This window comes from Colletotrichum paranaense (assembly GCF_030867605.1).
Source record: "Colletotrichum paranaense strain IMI 384185 chromosome Unknown Scaffold_5.1, whole genome shotgun sequence".
NCBI classification, from domain to species: Eukaryota; Fungi; Ascomycota; class Sordariomycetes; order Glomerellales; family Glomerellaceae; genus Colletotrichum; species Colletotrichum paranaense.
In genome coordinates, this window is record NW_026848963.1 from 2,519,142 (window position 1) to 2,537,641 (window position 18,500).

The window sequence follows — 18,500 nt, forward strand, 5'->3', positions numbered from 1 at the left end:
TTGTAGATAGCAAATATGTATCTAGATTTTCAACACGCTCAAAGCAAGTAACAAATACGGGAGCTACCGGATGCCCAGACATTTCAGGTAGACGTACACTTGACGCCCTTGACGCCATCAACAGTCGTCTCCTCGCACTTAATCGCCGAAGTCGAAGTGAACACCAAGCTCACGGTGCCGTTCGTCGACGCCTCGTAGCTGACACTGTGAAAACACCAATTTATCAGCATCGTCTAACTTTTTCAAGGAGAAGAAGCACAAAAAACTTTGGGCGTTGGCCTTTCGCTGTCCACCTCACAACCCTCCCGCAGTCTGGTCCAGGTTTTGGATGAAGGGGAAGTGGTAATGACCCAGCCCGTAGTGAAGCGGTCTGAGTTGGTTTCTGCTTACCTGGAATTGAAGTTGATCGGGTTGATGCCGATTCCCAGACCAATGTTCATTGTGTCCTTGGTGATTGTGAAGCCACCGCCGAGACCAAAGGCTTCAGAGCCGGATTGCAGACCACCTGGTGAACACAAAATGCGTCAGCTCGTTATCCTTCTTCAATAAAAGAAAGGCACCTCGTCGCCTCGAATTCCTCCAAGTCACCCCTCTCCATCCGCTGAGTGGTCAAAAGCATAACCACCCCCCACCCCCTTCTTGCGTATCCTCTCCTTTCACAACCACATCCAATCCAATTTTCAAGTTCATCTCCTCAAACACTCCCAGAACTCTCAACTCAGGAGACACTTGGAAGACAGACATCCTCCTTCGTCCCGTTCAAGAACTCACCCCCAAAAGACTGCCCTTCAGCCCAATTAATCCCACAACCAACCCCAATTCCGCCAAACGGCGCCAGCGTTCCCGCGGCACTAACAGCGCCCGACCCCGTCGTCGCCGAGACGTTCTTATTCAGCGCCGTGATATCGACCGCAGCCTTCGTCTCGTTATCCTGTCGCGTGGTCAGGAGGCTGCCTGCCGATGCGAGGCCTGCCACGGCGAGGAGCGCGAGGGTTGAGCGGGCCATTATTGCTTCTCGTTTCGGGGGAGGATGTTATTCGGTTATGGACGGTGTTTCGTCGATCGCAGATTCGTGGTTGATTTACGTTTAGTCGAGTAGATGCCGCAGGTAGAACGAGTGACTGTGGTGAGTAGAGGTAGTTGGCGAGAACCTCACGATGCTCACCCCCCGCGGGAACGAGGTGGGACGGAGACTTATATCTCACCGCGCCCCCACGCGCGCGCGGCCCTCAGCATCTACGTAGTAAATGGCTGGGATGATCATGATCCTATAACCCGGTAAAAGGGGCGGAGGGGAGACACAGACAACTCCATCACCAGAAACTCTAAAAGATGAAGTCCTGCGAGAAGTGGATCGCGGCGCGGCTTCCCCGGCATTGGGTGAACATGGACAACCCCGTCGACGTTCGTCTCAAGTTTGGGAAATTGTGAACACGCTGTGTTACCTGTGCTGAGAGCCTTATTGGTCTTTCTTAATTTACACCCGTTGGTAAAAGAGTGTATTTGCGATGATCCTGGTCCCTGCGGCAGGAGAAGAAAGGTCCTCTGTGCCCGACGGAGTGGTTCGCACTTAAACTCCGAGAAGCATCAGCGCCAAGAGAACCTCGAGCACTTGATGGGCAGAACGTTCGAGACTACCTGCGGATACTGAGGAGTGCATCGCGACCACGGGTTGAAGGCCATTGTACGGAGTACAACGTGCTTTGCTTTCACGGTTGCTATCCACGTTGTGCTATTTACAAGAGACCGAAGCGAAATACCCTTGAGAGTGGAAGGGTGCTTTGGGCACGATCTCACGAGTCAGGTCGGGGTTTTGGTCCAGCTATATTTCACAGGCTCTAATCCCGTGACTGATATTGGGGAAGTTGTCCAAAAACTTCCGCCCGATGATCTCTAGACTCTAACCCGAGCACCTCGCAAGTTCTAGAACCGCTGCTGCCAATCTACGAATACATTCCAACCGTCAAATTCTCCGGCCGTATGTCAAACGGTCTTAGATCGCGTAGCAAGTCGCATGTCCTATCTGGCACGTGAGAGACGGGATGTACATTCCTGACCAAGTAAACTTTCAGCTAAGCTCGGAGCTATGATGCGATGTGTCCCATCACACAGCTACGGACGTAAAACCTTCTACATTCCAAGTGACTCACCACTGCTGTTCGCAGAAAAAGGGGAACAGAGAGGGAGGAGACCAGCGAAAAAAGTTCAAGACATGCTTAGCATAGTGAGATATCCGTGTTTCCTAGACCTAAGTCGTCAAACCACTTGTAGTACATGGAACAAAATCCGCGAGGACGTTCGTTCTTCATGAGTGTAACACCACTTCTTTCTTCCCGCTCATCAGGATCCTGCCGTGAGTTGGCGGTTTCGCCCAGCGAAAAACCGCGTGATCCTGTTTGTCTCTCTCTATCTAAAGTGCCTTTCCCCAAGAACCCTGCCCTATTTCTAACAATTCTTTTGTATCATTCGTTTCATTTTCCATTTCACATAGTCCATTTCTCATAAACCCGTTCAGTTCCCCGTTTTTGTTTCCCGTGTACACATATGGTAGTAACCCCGTCTAAAATCTTGAACCCAACAGCAGCTGTGCAGAGGGGTGGAATGCTGCGCGCAGTTCAAGGTGCTCTGCCCCCTGTGTTCTACAGGCCACTTAATCCACACACACAAGAATGAAAGAGAAGAATGATGAAGAGAAAAACACATGAAGCAGCTACATGTAGTAATGCAGGAGAGTAAAAGCCGGACCCAAGAGTGAGGCCTCAAACCACAATCGGGTTATGAGAATCAGCCCCCTGGTCCTCAACCATCTCCAGGAACCGGGAGCACGGCGGCAGCCTCACACGCGCTCGGTGCGAACTAGCAGGCCACGCCCGGATCGAGTCGTAAAACTCGAGCCGCATGGGCGTCGAGGAAGCGTGCAGCCTACGCAGGTTGTTGGATTTGAGTAGCGAGATGCGCGGCGGCGTCAGGCTTAGGCGTCGGACGGCGGGCTCCGAGTGCTGGCGTCTGCGCGTTCGGATTTGCGCGGCTGTCACGGACGCCAGAGGCGGCGGAGGCGGAGGAGACTGGTGAAGCTGAGAGGTGCGCTGTTCCGGCAGGAGTTGCAGCTTGGGCGGCAGAATCTCTGTCGGTGTTCGAGGGGGTGGCGACCCGGATGCCACGGAGCTGCGGTCCCCTGCTGCTGCTGCTTCGAAATTACCATGTTCTGCACCGGCAAGGTGCAGAGATACGGGGCGGGAGTCGTAGGAGTGGCTGTAGCTGTGCTGGAAGGCCGCGCCTCCGCGTCCTCCTCTTGGTCCCGCGTGCTCTTCCGCCTCTCGTCTGTTAAACGCGGCAGCAGCGCGGGACTGCACTCTCCTCTTGCGCGCAAACTCGGAATTGAGAGAGCTCATCAGCCTCTCGAGCACCTTCCAGGGGAAGATGACGGTGCCCACCTCCCAGGCCCTCCCAGCACCGAGCTCCGTGGAGAAAAAGCTCGTCCACGCGCGTGCGTTGGAGCAAGGCTCGCCGAGAATCATGGCATCTGGCGAAGTTCGCATGCGGAGCATCAACTCGGATCGTTCCCGTTTGCTAAAGGGCACAAATGACATTGATGATGCGTTCACCATGTGCTGCAGTAGAACCAGGGCCTCGGATGCCTTGAAGAATTCGGCGTAGGGTCCTCCCAGAGCCAGGAAAGTTTGGCGGTAGCATGTGATGGTTGCTTGCCCTTGCTTTGTAGGGCGGCCTTGCTGCAGGATGAGAGTGACGGCGCGGTTGTTGCGGGTGAGGGTGACGGTGTAGTTCTGGTGAGGCGATGATGCCTCGCGAGACTGCCGTTGAGGGTGAGAGTTATCTCCCGAGCGAGATGCTGCTGCGCCAAGATAGCCATGTTGCTTGGTATCGATCCCTTGATCTGAAATTGCTTCACCCCCATATCGATATGAGCCTTGGCTTTCTGGCCAGAGACTTGTAACGCTGCAGCTATCCGAGTGGGAGCGTAGATGGGCATGGACAGGCCGACTCGGTGTTGGAGGCTGGACGACCGGTTCTGGTGCAAAATATGAGTCGAACTTGGTAGGAGGCGTCTCTGGTCCAAAGGAAGACGTCCGTGTCCGCACATCTGAAGGGGTGTCTTGTCGTAGCTCGGGGGTCTGGTCTAGACGAAGATGTTGGATATCAGGAGAATATCTGGATACTTCATCGGGGGATGTTCGAGGTGGTTGCTTGGCGTAGGCGTTTGGTGGCCGGAAACCAAAGACACAGTTAAGCTTGCTAACGGTCTGGGCCGTGGAATCATCTACATCCCATGGTGACGATGTCGATGTTGAGCGGAAGGGGTCGACTGTCGGCCACTTCGCGTGGGAGACTGGCCCATCTACGTTTCTGCGTGGCATGGGAGCAAACATTGGAAAGGATGACATAGTGAACTGAGTAGGGAAAATCAGACGAAAGTGGAAGAGAAGCCTTGCTTTTCGGAACGCAGCAGCCTCAAACCTCGAGAAAAGAGTGAACGTAGGGCGCTCACTCGTCAGCAGGCCGGGAGCATATATACGGAAAGACTTCTACCCGCAACGCAGCATTAGGACGCAACCAAACGATCGGACCAAAGGGGGAGCGGTCAGCCAGCTCGACCACACACACCGAGACAGCTTGTCTTGCATCTCCCCGCGCGGGCCAATCCCTCTCCAGCCAACATGCCAAGGGCAGAGTGTTTTCTTCTTCATCGTCACATCCAACGCACAACACACTTCAGAGGGCTGTTGGTAGGGCTAACCTCGTCTATACAGCTGGTGCTGCTGTCAAGGGTGTTGGAAAGAAAAAGGCAAAAAAAAAAAAGGCACCCCCGCCTGACCGGGAACTTGGGAGACACACCACCATCTTATTTTCTTAGCGTGCGTAAGTGTCTTCCACAGCCTCGATGGCTTGCCCCTCCCTGCATGCCTCCCGAAGAGATCGTCATTCTGCTTATGCAGAAAAGCAATGTGGACTCCAATCAAGAGGTCCTACACGCACTCCCGCATGTCGCTAGCCGATTCAGAGCCTCGTGTCAACCGGCCGAAATTGTGGCATTGCCGATTGATCGCATGCGTCGATGCCCGAGGGAGAGAATTTATGACGGCAAAAAGCAAAGTGGTCCCGAGGGTCTGTGAGTGGTCGGCTGCTCGCATGAGAGCGGGCTGCAGCCGTGGGATACTGCACGATATATCATTTTTTTACTTCTCTTTGCCCTCGTCGCTGCCGCATGGGCAGAACGAAACGAGACAAGTCCAAGCGAAGATGAGAGGATTGGCCAACGGGGTGGACAGGCGAGATGAGGCGAGAGCATGCTGCAGTCAGCGGGATTGTTTGCTCCCACGGAAGTTTGTTCGCTGTTGGTAGAAACTTGAGATTCCTTGCTCCAAGCCATCCGAAGATTCACGAAAACGGCTGGAATGGGTTACGGGCGGTTGACGAAGATGAGAAAAGTACCGGCGCGCTCCGCTGTCTGCTCACCGCTGTATAGGTACATCGTGACATGGCGTGAGAGAAAGAGTAATAGTGTGGGCATGTGTGTGTGTATGCCGTCGAAGAAGCAAGGTGGAAAAAGCAAAGTGTCTCGTCCAAGCGCGAGCGATGTGAGACTTTGAGAGACAAGGTCGACACAGGTGCAGCCGACGAATCACAAATGTGCTAAATTAATAACCGCAGGGAGCAGGTTATATAGCAGAGCTGGGAACGTCGGATGGGGGTGTGGTGACTGGTGACTGGTGACAGTGTGCTGCGGTTAGTAGCTGGCACACACACACACACACACATACTGCGTAATGTTTGGCCCTTGGGCGACGTGATGGGCGTTTGTTGACGTGGTCTGCGCTGTGTTACACAGATTGATTGCGGTGGATTCCTAGACTTCGCGGTCAGCTGTGACTCCGTGACAGAGTCAGACAGAAAGCAAATGGCAACGAGACAGGGCTACAATGCGGGCGGAGAGACAAGGCCTGGGCAATGAATGTGAGCCGTCATGCGATGCAACATTGGAAAGGCCGGGGGACAAGGTGACGGGCAAGGGATAGAGACGTTTGATGTTGCGCTGCAGCTGAAAAGCTCCGAGGTGTGAGTGAGGTGCCGGTATGGTGCTTGCGAAGGGGGAGAGGGGGGAAGAGAAGAGGTGTGGGTGGGTTGGTGCTGCATCGCAGCCAAGAAGCGTCGTGAGTTGGTAGTGAGAAGTGGAGGTTGAGTGGTGGTGGTGGAGGTGTGGTTCGTGATGTGTGGCTGGTGGAGTTTGCAATGTCGCAAGCCATAGGTCCAGCCACAAGTCATATCATGTCATCAGCGCACCAGCCACCCATGTCATGCGGTCATCTCTGCCTGCCGTTTGCGAAACGTGGGAAGAGCAGGAGGTGCAGTATACGTACCTTAGGTACGGAGCACAACAGACGGAACGAACCAGTGGCTTCCATCTCCAGTTCCTGCCTGTTGTCTGCCTTGCCTGCGTCGTCTGATGTAGTGACTACTTTCGGTCACCTCGTGTCAATAAGATTCGACATCTACATGTCAAACTCTCGTCAACTACGCCCTTGCAACGACATTGACATTCAGTACGGAGCACATACAACCATGACAGATGCCATTCCTAGCTACCATCCGCGCCTCTGATTCGTCAATCCATTTTCGCACTTGCTGCCTAGAAGCTCTACCCTTGGCGAAGCCATAGCCCTATTCAACGGCCCCAGACTAAGCGTAAATCGACTCGGACTATGGCCGTGCAGAGAAGCAAATCGAAGATGCCCTCAACTACACGCCTCGAGGTACTCACCACGAAGAGTCGACAAATGGTCCAGTCACTTCGTTCACCTGGGAATCATGATGCTCAACATATAAGTGTCATGTCTGCTTCATGCCGAGTTTCTTACCTCGTCCGGATTATACTATCAACGCACACACAGTAACATCAATACTTTGTCCATCAAACTCTACCAACATATGTCCGCACCTCCAATCCCTGACACGAAAATGGCTTCCGCCGCAACACTCCAGCTTACATTGGCCAATTCAATATCGGGTGATTATGGCCACCGCCAGCCCTATGCCTTAACCCCAACCGTGCCTACCAACAACACGGATGATGGCAGCAATGCTGCTCCAGATGACTTGGCAGAAGCAATTCGCCTCGCCGCTCTTTGCCGAGAGGCTTTCAATCTTCTCGATGCTAAAATGCCAGACTTTGATCACGCCAAAGCGTACACGGCCGATGAGATTCTTTCACTGCCCATGGACAGAATTCGCCTGCCAGAAGAGCTATTCAGTCTCCCGCGCCGGAAATCTGCGCGATCTCGCCTCGCCGAAGCCGTTGCAACGCTGTTGTATCCCGCCACCCACGATAATGCTGTGTCACCCGTCATTCGATACGACGCGACGAGGGTCAAGTTGCGTGCATGGGTTGCCCTGCAGCGGAAACACGACATCTTTGCCGCCACCAAACGGAACGGCCACAGCTTCCGCGGCTTGACCGGCGGGGCTGCCCCGGGCGTGCATGCGCCTGTGTGGGCGTCCCGCATCCTTGCCCAGGGCCCGTGGGACCCGTCCAAATTCCCCGTGTCCCTCGTTGGCACTAAAGCCATCCCGATGCCCGTTTCCGTTGCCGACGCCGCCGACCTGGCGCCGTTCTTCAACCACCTTGAGCGTGGCGGCACTAACGAGCTTGACGAGGCTTCCGGCAGCTTAGGCACACATCTCGATGGCGGCAAAGGCGAACCCTTCTATGGTGTCAAAGGAGCAGAGTTTCGCAAAGGTGTCGTCTACCAAGACGGTCGCATGGATCTGTGTAAAATGGTCGTTGGTCCAGACCACATTGGCAGCCTGATGGACAGCTTACGGCCGAACCCCTTCGTACGACACTTCCTGTTGGGTAACAACATCATTGGCCCGGTTGGGGCTCAGGAGATCGCGCGCTTCGTCCGCGAGTTCCCCGAACGCATGGATACTTGGTACTTGGCAGGCAATTGCATCGACGCCACCAGCTTCAGGGTCCTTGTCGATGCCTTGGTAGACTCAGACGCAGTGACGAACATCTGGCTGAAACGAAACCCGCTAGGTCCCGTAGCCGCTGCAGATGTATTCCGGCTCATCACCGAGACCAAAAACCTCCGCACTCTGGACCTCGACCAGACTGAGCTGGGTGATGCGGGCATCGCAGAGCTCTTCCAACGTCTGACAACTTTTTCCTCTGCGGTTCCCGGCCGTAAGAAACTACCCCTGCGAAATATATACCTCAACGGAAACGGCATATCGACCAAGGCCGCTTCTGCCATCGCCGCTTTCTTATCCTCCCCTGCCTGCGGAATCGCCTCGCTCTACCTGTCATGCAACCCACTGGGCGATGAAGGCGCGCAGGTGCTCGCTTCCGGAATCCGCCAGGCCACCAAACTCCAGCGGCTGTCACTCCAATCTGCCGGTCTGACTACTGAAGGCGCCATTGACATCTTCCGGGCTGTCACGTCGCATCCCGGTATGCGCATGTTGGATGTAGGCCAGGCATATGCGACCCTCGACCTCGGCCAGGCATGGAATTACATCCAAAATGCCTCTGCTCCAGTTCTCTGCGAGCTGTTGTCGACAAATCAGACTCTCGAGTACCTGAACCTCGGCCACTGCCCGATCACACCGCCAGAGTTGCGAAGGATCGACGCCGCTGTCTTGAACAGCTGCTTGCTGTACTACAGCGTTGACTCCATTCTTCCCGAACCGCATCGCAAAGAGCCTACATTCAATCCGTCGGCGGATTCGACAATGCCAGAGCTCCATTCGATATCGGCGCCAACGAAGGACGACAAGGCCCTTGAGAAGGCGGTTGATGCCCACCTCGAAGCTAACGTCAAGGCCAGATTCGGTACTGACATGACTTATACGAGGTTCCTCGATGAGGAGCTGCGGTGGATGACCAGTGACAAGAACGACGTGCGCAAAATTGACTCCGTGTATCGTAACCGTGACGCTGGCTTTGCTCGGCGAAAACAGCAACTCCTCGTCAAAGACTGGGACAGCAACGACGACACGCTGGACCGAGTCATGAACGCCAAAGGTCCGTTTTGCGCGACACGCAAACACTGAGGTCTCTCCAACTAGAACCTCCAGCGAGGTCTCTCTGAGGGTTGAGGCTCTCAGTCAGACTGGGCCGGAAGATAGCCATCAATGGATTGAGGGCCTCGTGACGGAGGCGACGAGAGGGTTGCCATCGGCGTCAGGACTCCACTCGGGGTTTGGGATCATGAGCGCCAGAAGCCGCTCTTCCTCCAACAGTTAATAAACCGTATCAGGTCTATTAGTCTAGTTGGTTAGGACGTCGGATTCTGATTCTCAGAACCTTCCGTAGGCCCAGGTTCGAATCCTGGATGGACCTCATGTTTTGATGGTATTTCGTTTTCTTTTGCGTGGGTTGATACTATGTGTTTTTACTTTTTTTCGGGGGATTTTATTTTGTTTTTTCTGGCGGAAATTTTGTTGCGCATGCATGTAGCGAGGGCTGTGTGGCTTCCCCTCGGATGGCTTGGGGTAACTGCCTATCTCCCGATAACGATAACGACAAGATAATGTCAGGTTGACGGACCAGCTCATATTATGTAAGCTCCAACGTCATTGCTTCCAAACGGAAAGGACGCAGAAGTCTCGGTCGCATTCGGTCGCAATCGACCTGAACCAACAACAGATCGCCAATTGAAACACGAATTGCGCCCAGCACATTCCCATCGCAGCGCGCCTCCAAGCTCGTGACTCAACCCATCGCTCTTGACCATGTGAGACAGCTTTTCCCATGCTCCCACACTGAAGATTCGCACGAAATTGTCTCAGTTCGACGGTCGTAGGACCCATTCAATCCACCGACCGATCTGAATCTCTCTCTCTTACGCAAGTCTCTCGATCCTCAACCCCTGCAAGGTCACTCCCGCCCACGAGGCCCCAAAGTTTAATTGATTCCATTCACGCGCTCCGGAACTCTCACCGCATACCTCGTGAGTCGCTGCGTAACATCATCGTCCACCACACGATCCTCGCCTCGCTCTCCCCTGAGCATGGCGCCGGCGAAGCGCAAGCGACCCCACGACGAGCCCGAACCTCCCATCCCGGCTGCCGCTGCTGTCGCCGCCGTCGCCGCCGGCGCGACAACCGCCGATCCGACGACGACGCGTCGCGCAACGCGTCAAACTCCGATTCTGCCCCCTCCGATCCCGACCTCCGCCACCGCATCGCACCCGCAACCCTTGCACCCCTCCACTGCCGCCGCCGGTGCCGCTGAAGACAAGCGTATCAGTGGACGTCGTCCTTCCAATTCTAAGCCGTACCCCGCATCCAAGATCTCCGAGACGCCCATACCGATACCGATACCGCCAATATCGTCATCAGCATCACATCTACCACAGCAGCAGCAGCAGCAGCAGCTATCTATACCACGAGCGGTCGGTCAACCCGCAACACCCACACCACAGGAACCCCGCGTAACCCGTCAACGACGTGAGAGCGCAAACGCAAACGACTCATCGTCGCCCAAAATGGCATTCAAAGACGCAAAAGAAAACGTCAGGCCCGTGACGCTCGTCGCGCCAAAGATCACGTACCAAGCACCCCAGACACAAGCTCACCGCAATCGCACCGGAGGCAGCCTCGTCCGTCCGAGCCCTCCCACGAGCCAGCCGCCCATAACGCAGCACTTCCGGCCAATCTCCTCGACGACAACTACAACAACGACGACGACGACGACGACGACGACGACGACGCGACCTTCCTATCACCACACTATTCCTGCTACCGTTACCGCCGTCCCTGTGCCCGTACACCCGACATCGACATCAACACCCTCCAAGCCGGCGCCAGCGGCGGCGGCCCCGCCTCCACCACCTGTCCCTCCCCAGAGGACAGCAGACAAGTCCGCCCCACGGACCGATCGAAACATCGACAAGGTGATGCTCGGCAACATCTGCTTCCGGGCGTGGTACCCATCCTACTACGGCAAAGAAGTCCTCGGCGAGGCCGCGGGTGCAAAAACGGGCGGCGGCGGGAGCAAAAACCCCCTTGCACACGACGCTGCCAGCGCAAACAACAGCAGCAACAGCAACGGCGGCGCCAAGAACCAGCACCGAAAGGGCGGCGACGCGCCCATGCTCGACAGGTTATACGTGTGTCCCATGTGCTTCAAGTACTCCAAGGAGCTCGTGGCGTGGTGGGGCCACGTCCGCATGTGCGAGCGCAACGGGGTAGTGCCGGGACGGAAGGTCTACCGGCACCCACGGGGTCGGAGGCTGGTGCGCAAGGAAATTGCGCGGACGACGGGGAAGAAGACGAATGTTGCGCCGAAATATACCGAAGAGTATGTTACTGATGAGGGGGAGTGGAGTGTATGGGAAGTTGATGGCGAGCAGGATGTGGTGAGTACCCGACCCTGGTCCCTTTTCTGGTTTTCTCATAGTGAGAGAAGACTTCTGCGAGGCAGACACATTTTGACTAACACAATTCACGCCAGCTCTTCTGCCAGAATCTTTCCCTATTCGCAAAACTCTTCCTCGACAACAAGTCCGTCTTCTTCGACGTCCGCGGCTTCAACTACTTCCTCCTAGTCTACACACCCCCGGCCCCCAAACCATACCCTTCCTCCCAACAAGACTCGACGGCAACAGCGACAGCATCAGCGCAGCCGCCACAACCGCCCCCGTCACCACCACCACGTCCACACATTGTCGGCTTCTTCTCAAAAGAGAAAATGTCGTGGGACAACAACAACCTAGCCTGCATCCTCGTCTTCCCGCCCTGGCAGAAAAAGGGGCTCGGCGCACTGCTCATGGGCGTGTCGTACGAGATCTCGCGGCGCGAGGGCGTGCTGGGCGGGCCGGAGAAACCTATTTCGGAACTAGGCAGGAAGGGGTATAAGCGGTTTTGGGGTGGGGAGATCGCGAGGTGGGTGTTGGGGTGTCCGAGTAACGGTCGAGTAGCAGGTGACGCGGATCCGGCGTTGTTGGTTGACCTCGAGGACTGCAGCCGGGCGACGTGGATCGCGTTGGATGATTGTCTTGCGACGTTACGGGAGATGGGTGTTGTTGAGGAGGCTGGACTGGGGCCTGGGAAGCCACCGGCTAAGAAGAAGAAGGTGAAGAAAATAGCTCGGGAGGGCGATGCTGACGAGGAGGCGGTTGAAGAAGAGGATGAAGAGGATGAGGATGTCGAGATGGAGGACGCGGATGCTGGGCCGCGACCTGATGTACCAAGGGTGAAGGTTAATAAGGCGTTTGTATGGGAGTGGGTTGCTGCGAATGGAATTAGTCTTGAGAGGATATGTGATCCGGAGGGGTTTGTGGAGGGGTATGCTATTAAACAGCCGGATGTCGAGGAGGAGGATGACTGAAGCAGATATACCGAAGAGGTTTATTGATGACATGACGTTAAATGCCTGGGTAACTCTGTGTTTGGGCGTGTTGCAGTTGTGATCATCGGGAACGCCGTCTGCTGACCAACGAGTAGTAAGTTTCTTCGATTAACGAATTGGATGTCGAGATGAAGAATGAAGGCTGTAGTCTCCTTGACTTTAAATGGAAAAAGTCGCGAGTATTCTCCCTCATCATCTTATCCGTACGCTCTGGGCGGATTTGTGATGTGTTGCCGATGATGCCGATGATGCCGACGACTGTAGCCATTTTCATCTCGTGGTAGTGTATTTCATCTATGTTACCCAAACCACTCAAGGCTGCCTACTCATGGGTATTTCCCAAACTCCCTCAAATTGGGTTTACTTCAGCCGCCTCTTCGTGCTTGAGGTGATTGTTCCTTACTTGTTTAATATCGAAGGCGACTCCCAGCTCGTGCTTGAGAAATATGAGCAAACTTAGTGGAAATGAATTCAAGATAGGATAAGTAAAAAAACCTATAATTATTAGAAAGGAGGATTATAGTAACAAGCGGTAAGACCTCTTGAGAAGTACGTTTGAGGGCTTTAAAATAAGAAAGGCTTTTCAATATTAAATTAATCACAATTAAATTTAGTAGTTTTTCATGTATAAAGATTGGTCATTTTACGTTACATCCATTTATCTTCTAGACTAAGGAAATATCACTTTCTCAGGGACTTGAAAGTTATTGGTTAAGATAATTTGAGTAAATTTTTAAAGAAAGTAAGTTGTGATCGGCAAACCTGCTTAGAGCCTATACATCATTTACGAAATTCTGCCAAGCTGATGTCACAATGAAGTAAGCTTCTTGACTTCACGAAGCGCATCTCTCAAATTATTCCTCTTGGCTTCTTAGGGGTTCAGGTTGCTCTCAACCAACTGACCAACAGTTTCGATACTCGTCGTTTTCCTTGATAATCTTTCAGACCGACGTTCCCAGCTGGCGTCGCCTTGTTAGTAGATGATTTGCCCGAAATCCCGTACAGAATCGAGTACACTCTGATTGAGAGCACCATGTTCTGTCGAGCGCGAGATTAGAATGAAGCGCTAGAGCCTCTCAGTAGTATTATGTGTATCATATCGTACAAACTTCCTCAAAGGCACAATCCCGTGTGTGTTAATCATTTGGGCCAAATGAAGCCGGAGAGAGTTACTTACCCCATGGTTCATATCACAACTTTTTTTTCGTTGAAAAGTCTCCATTGAAACCTGATATTTCTATCGGAGGTTGCCTTACATGCCAAATTGCGTTGTAAAATCCAGGACATCAAAGACGGGAAATGCCGGCTCTCTATTCCTGTTTCCTTATGTATTGTTCCGATACGGATTGGAAATTACAACTTGAGGCTTGGCAAGGTAGTTGACGTATGCGTAGAACGATTTGACGAGCCGCAATTTAAGTGACGCGGCGGGCCCCGCTCTATTGATTGTTAGGTTTTCCAACATGGCAAGTAGGCTCGGATGCCCACTCGTTAAAGCTTGACAAGCTTATTCACTAGCTCGCCGACGGCTTTCAATCTTGATGTTGTTTCTCGGGATATAACCAATTCTAGAGGTTCTTTATTCCTACTCTTGTCTCTACCATCGCAAACATCTCAATCAACCATCACAGCGATATAAATGCGTATGGAACTTGAACATCCTTCGCCTTCACAACTTGAAAGCTGTATGTGAGAAGCTGGCTGCCACACGGAGCCACGTCGCATGGATTTGTTAGTAATATGGCACGTCTTGCGCTACATCTGAGCAGTGAAATGCCGTATTCTTACAAACTTGACCATCACGTGTTCCTCCATCGTTACCCTTACACATCTGCGCCTTCTGAGGCAACCACCGTCGGCTCGGCATGCCCGAACCTAGCGGCTTTCATGGGCATACGTAGCCTCGGGAGGCTCTTGTAAGTCGTGATGATCATAATTGACGGTGATATTGTCGCTGGACATCATATGTTGCTCTCATACCTCTTGCACTCGGACCCTTCCACTGGTGAGGCGGTGTGTGCAGCCCAGCCACCTATGATTTTCCAAGTAAGATGACGAAAAAGATCCAGAATGTTTGAAGAACCGAGTCTCGTTCAATGCGCTCACGTTACAAGTTTTTTCAGCCTCACCAGCTCTTGGAGAGATCTGAAGAAAAAAGGAGCTTCTAGAAATCCCAAAAGTTTCCGCATTTAGCCATCGACGCCGGGGTCGTCTCCCACATCACGTTGTAGATCGGGCCGCGCAATCAATCGGTGCGGCTTCCCCCCCTGCCCCCCCGGTAGGCATGTCACAGCATCAGTCGAAACACGAAAATGCGGGGACCGCAAAGACCCAAAGAGGATTGCGAATCTACATGGCAACGTCAGAGCTCAGAAACCCCCAGCTTTCCGTGATGCGACTCCTTGTTTGAACCCCTTTCAAGACTTTTCCCACTATTGTTACTCTTGTTCTCCGAACCGGATGGGGTCCCGAAAACAAGCTCCCGCTCCCTCTCCCCACAAGGCTTCCCGGCAGGACCGCAACGGCAAGAGGGAGCCAAGCCTCAATAGAGAATTGAGGCTCAGAGCCACATTCCCGGGGGCCTCTGGGGCTCTGCCGAATCGTTTATTCGCGTTAGACGTCGGACTAGTCTCCTTTCTGATGACTTTTTACCTAATTCAAGCTTCGTAATCGTTCGATTGGAGGCTGGGTTCATCCTCCCATCGCAGGCCTTCACACGCCTTTGCAGGCAACGTCAATGCTCGTTTGAGGTTCGGCGGACGACGACATGCCATCTAAACTCCCGATGTTGCAAGATGCTGGGTTGGTGATGTCGCGATGTCCACAGCCCGTCAAGTGTTCGACATGCCGGGCTATGCTTCGACGCTGCGTTCTAGACATCGGCAAACACGGCCCTGGGGGGAAACGTCAGCTGAATGGCAACATGAGACGAGCTGGATGATGGGATCAGTGGAGCTGAAAGTCTTCATGTTGCTTGTCAATGGCGACAAGTCTTGAGGATTCATTTGGCTATAAAGACTCGCTCGATCTCGAGGAAATCAGGTTCTTTTTTCTCATCATTCTCATCAACAGTTTCTTAACTTTACCTCAACATCCTTTCTAACTCTTCAACCTTCTCCCGTGCTGTGCACATCTAACTTTAGTCATATTCACTATTGTCTCTTGATTCTTCACTTCTTCGATTCTTTCGACGATACCCAACTCTCTCTCTCACCTCTATACTGTCATTACTCGACTTTCTTGACCAAGTCTCCAATACCTAGTCAAAATGCGTTACACCACTCTCACCGTTCTCGCTATTGCCCTTCTCACGGGTAATGCCTTGACTGGTAAGTGCTCTCACGGACATCGTATAGAGTCAGTGACTAACTATCTTTTTTCTAGCTCCCGCTCCTCAGGGCGGTGCTGGTGCCATCGGAGGTGGTAACGGGGGAGGTGCCGGCAATGGAGCCGGAGCCGGAGGCAACACCGGAGGCAACACCGGCAACACCGGCAATGCTGGTAACACCGGCAATGCTGGTAACACCGGCAATGCTGGCAACAACAACAATAACAACAACGCCGGCAACAACAACCAGCAGCCCCCTCCTCCCCGTCCTACCAACACCAACAACAACCCTAATAATGCCAACCCCAACAACGCAAACAACGGAAATGGTGCGAACGCTGGGAACAACGCCAACAACGCCGGAGCTGCTGGCAACAACGCCGGCAACAACGCCGGCAACGCCAACAATGCCAACAACGGCAATGCGAACAATGTGAACAACGGAGCTGCGGGTGCCAACGGCAATGCGGCTGGAAACAACGCAAACACCGCCAACAACGGCAACAACGCCGGCAACGGTAACTTCGCCAGAGCCGTGACCCCCAACCAGCAGCCTCCCCCTCCTCCGGCGAACAACAACCAGCCTCCTCCTCCCAAGCCCAACAACCGCAGAGCCGTGAACCCTCAGGCTGCTCCTCCCCCTCCTCCCAAGGACAACACGCCTCCCCCTCCTAAGCCCAACGGTGCCAGAGCCATCAACCCGAACCAGCAGCCTCCTCCCCCTCCCGCCAATGACAACACTCCCCCTCCTCCTAAGCCTAACAACCGCCGGGCGGTGAACCCCAACCAACAGGCCCAGGCTCCTCCTCCTCCCGCCAACGACAACACTCCTCCTCCCCCCAAGCCCAACGGAGCGAGAGCAATCAACCCCAACCAACAGCCTCCCCCTCCCCCGGCCAACAACGAGCAGCCTCCTCCCAAGCCCAACAACCGCAGAGCGGTCAACCCTCAGGCCGCTCCTCCTCCTCCACCCAAGGACAACAACACCCCTCCTCCTCCTAAGCCGAACAACGCCAGAGCCGTCAACCCCAATGCGCAGGCGCCCCCTCCTCCTCCTCCCGCGGAGAACCAGCAGGCTCCTCCTCCCAAGCCTAACAACGCCGCTAGGGCGGTGAACCCGAACCAGCAGGCACAGGCTCCTCCTCCTCCCCCGGCTAACGACAACACCCCTCCTCCTCCCAAGCCCAACGGCGCTCGGGCTGTCGACCCCAACCAGAGACCCCCTCCTCCTCCTCCTGCCACCAACCAGCAGGCTCCTCCTCCTGCTATCTAAGCGTAGCCTGTGACGAGGTCGCCAATGATAGTGACTGGTACTCTGTCAGGACTTGGGAGAATTAGTCGGGAATCATGTGGGACTGTAACTTATCAGAGCTTTGGAGACAGAAAGATGATCTGGTGGCAAAACGGTGCGAATGGAGAGGCGGCTAGGATTAATGAATGATGTATAACTCAGACTTGTCTTGCTCTGACTCGGACTTAGGATCTAGATTCAGGGCACATGTAACTCTAAAGGAACATAACAGACTACTATTGTCTCGAAAAAGAATATCTCCTCACCTGTGACTGATAATTTGCAGGTTTGATGGACTTGCTAGAGACTAGTACTATAGCTGTCTTCAACTCAAGGAGCTCACATCAAGTACTTCTAGATTCAAAGTGTTATTAGGAAAATTCGAGACTTGTCGATGGACGATATAGATGGACATTGTCTCAGATGATAACTCTTAGCCACTCAAAGCTCCCGACTCAATCCCCCCTCAACATCACAAGCAATCCATTGAAAGCCTTCTTCCTCTCCTCCTCCCCACAAGCGTAATGCTTTGCCTGCCCAATAATGATATCATCCACCTCCCCCTTCTCCAACTCTTCCCATGTCTCGTCAATGAACTGCTCCAGCGGCATACCCACACCAGCCCGTCCCGCTGCGACCAGGTCCGCCTGCCGCGTATGCAGCTCAGTCTTGACAGCAGGCGGAACGATCTCAATGACGCGGATGCTCCCGGTGTGAGGCCCGCGATCGGCGAGCTGAGCGCGCAAACTCCAGGTTAGCGATCGAAGTGCGGCTTTGCTAGCGCAGTAGTTTGCGCAGCGGGGCATGGGCACGATGGCCAGGCCCGAGGTCACGAGTATTACGGCGGTCGACGTGGAGAGGGACTCGAAGTGGGGGAGGATGTGCGTGGTTGCGATGAGCGGGGAGAGGTAGTTTAGGTTTAGCTCGTTTTTGGCTGTTTCTAGGAGGGCGGGCGTGAAGTCAAACGTATTTTGGACGCCTGCGTTGAGAATGAGGCAGTCTAGCGTGGGATACTTGGTTGTCATTCTGGGTAGTTGTACATAATCAGTCGATGTACAGCGTTTAGGTAGTGTATTTGAAGACGAATATCTGAATGAGGCGGGGAAGGAATAGGTCTAGGAGTTAGAGCGGATCAAAGTATTCAAATGTACTTACTCTTTGATCCATAATTCAATGCCATCGATATTAGAAACATCGTAGACTTCGGTGGCAACTTTCGAGCTTCCATGCTTGGAGAGTATTTGCTCCAGGCGATCTGCGCGGCGACCCACTGCAATAACAAAGACACCGTTCGCGACCAGACGCTCTGCTAAAGCATAGCCAATGCCGGATGTGGCGCCAGTGACGAGAGCCGTCTTGTATGGAAAAGGCATCCTTTGGTCTCTGGACTTCTTGGAACTTGCTTTGATTGCGGTGTTTTTGGAAGACGAAGTAGTAAGGCCTAGTAGACATGTTCAATAGTCACCAGTACCATATTTGGAACGGCAACTGCGAAACTTCTTATGCGA

The 18,500-nt window shown here is 53.8% G+C and overlaps 6 protein-coding genes across 6 annotated transcripts; 3 read left to right on the top strand and 3 right to left on the bottom strand.

Annotated features, from left to right (window-relative positions):
• Nucleotides 1-83: 83 nt before the first annotated feature.
• Nucleotides 84-1,006, bottom strand: CPAR01_07239 (uncharacterized protein; the record flags this gene model as incomplete). Its single annotated transcript, XM_060491509.1, has 3 exons — nt 84-204; nt 391-505; nt 772-1,006. The coding sequence occupies 3 exons, from the start codon at nt 1,004-1,006 to the stop codon at nt 84-86; spliced, it is 471 nt and encodes a 156-aa protein (XP_060350383.1).
• A 1,753-nt stretch (nt 1,007-2,759) lies between these two features.
• CPAR01_07240 (uncharacterized protein) lies at nt 2,760-4,403 on the bottom strand (the record flags this gene model as incomplete). Its single annotated transcript, XM_060491510.1, has 1 exon — nt 2,760-4,403. The coding sequence occupies one exon, from the start codon at nt 4,401-4,403 to the stop codon at nt 2,760-2,762; it is 1,644 nt and encodes a 547-aa protein (XP_060350384.1).
• Nucleotides 4,404-6,975: 2,572 nt separating this feature from the next.
• CPAR01_07241 (leucine rich repeat protein) lies at nt 6,976-9,072 on the top strand (the record flags this gene model as incomplete). Its single annotated transcript, XM_060491511.1, has 1 exon — nt 6,976-9,072. The coding sequence occupies one exon, from the start codon at nt 6,976-6,978 to the stop codon at nt 9,070-9,072; it is 2,097 nt and encodes a 698-aa protein (XP_060350385.1).
• A 959-nt stretch (nt 9,073-10,031) lies between these two features.
• Nucleotides 10,032-12,352, top strand: CPAR01_07242 (MOZ/SAS family protein; the record flags this gene model as incomplete). Its single annotated transcript, XM_060491512.1, has 2 exons — nt 10,032-11,381; nt 11,477-12,352. The coding sequence occupies 2 exons, from the start codon at nt 10,032-10,034 to the stop codon at nt 12,350-12,352; spliced, it is 2,226 nt and encodes a 741-aa protein (XP_060350386.1).
• A 3,289-nt stretch (nt 12,353-15,641) lies between these two features.
• Nucleotides 15,642-16,974, top strand: CPAR01_07243 (uncharacterized protein; the record flags this gene model as incomplete). Its single annotated transcript, XM_060491513.1, has 2 exons — nt 15,642-15,702; nt 15,758-16,974. 2 exons carry the CDS (start codon nt 15,642-15,644, stop codon nt 16,972-16,974), a joined length of 1,278 nt encoding a protein of 425 aa, XP_060350387.1.
• Nucleotides 16,975-17,447: 473 nt separating this feature from the next.
• On the bottom strand, nt 17,448-18,365 carry CPAR01_07244 (short chain dehydrogenase; the record flags this gene model as incomplete). Its single annotated transcript, XM_060491514.1, has 2 exons — nt 17,448-18,018; nt 18,148-18,365. 2 exons carry the CDS (start codon nt 18,363-18,365, stop codon nt 17,448-17,450), a joined length of 789 nt encoding a protein of 262 aa, XP_060350388.1.
• Between the last annotated feature and the right edge of the window lie 135 nt (nt 18,366-18,500).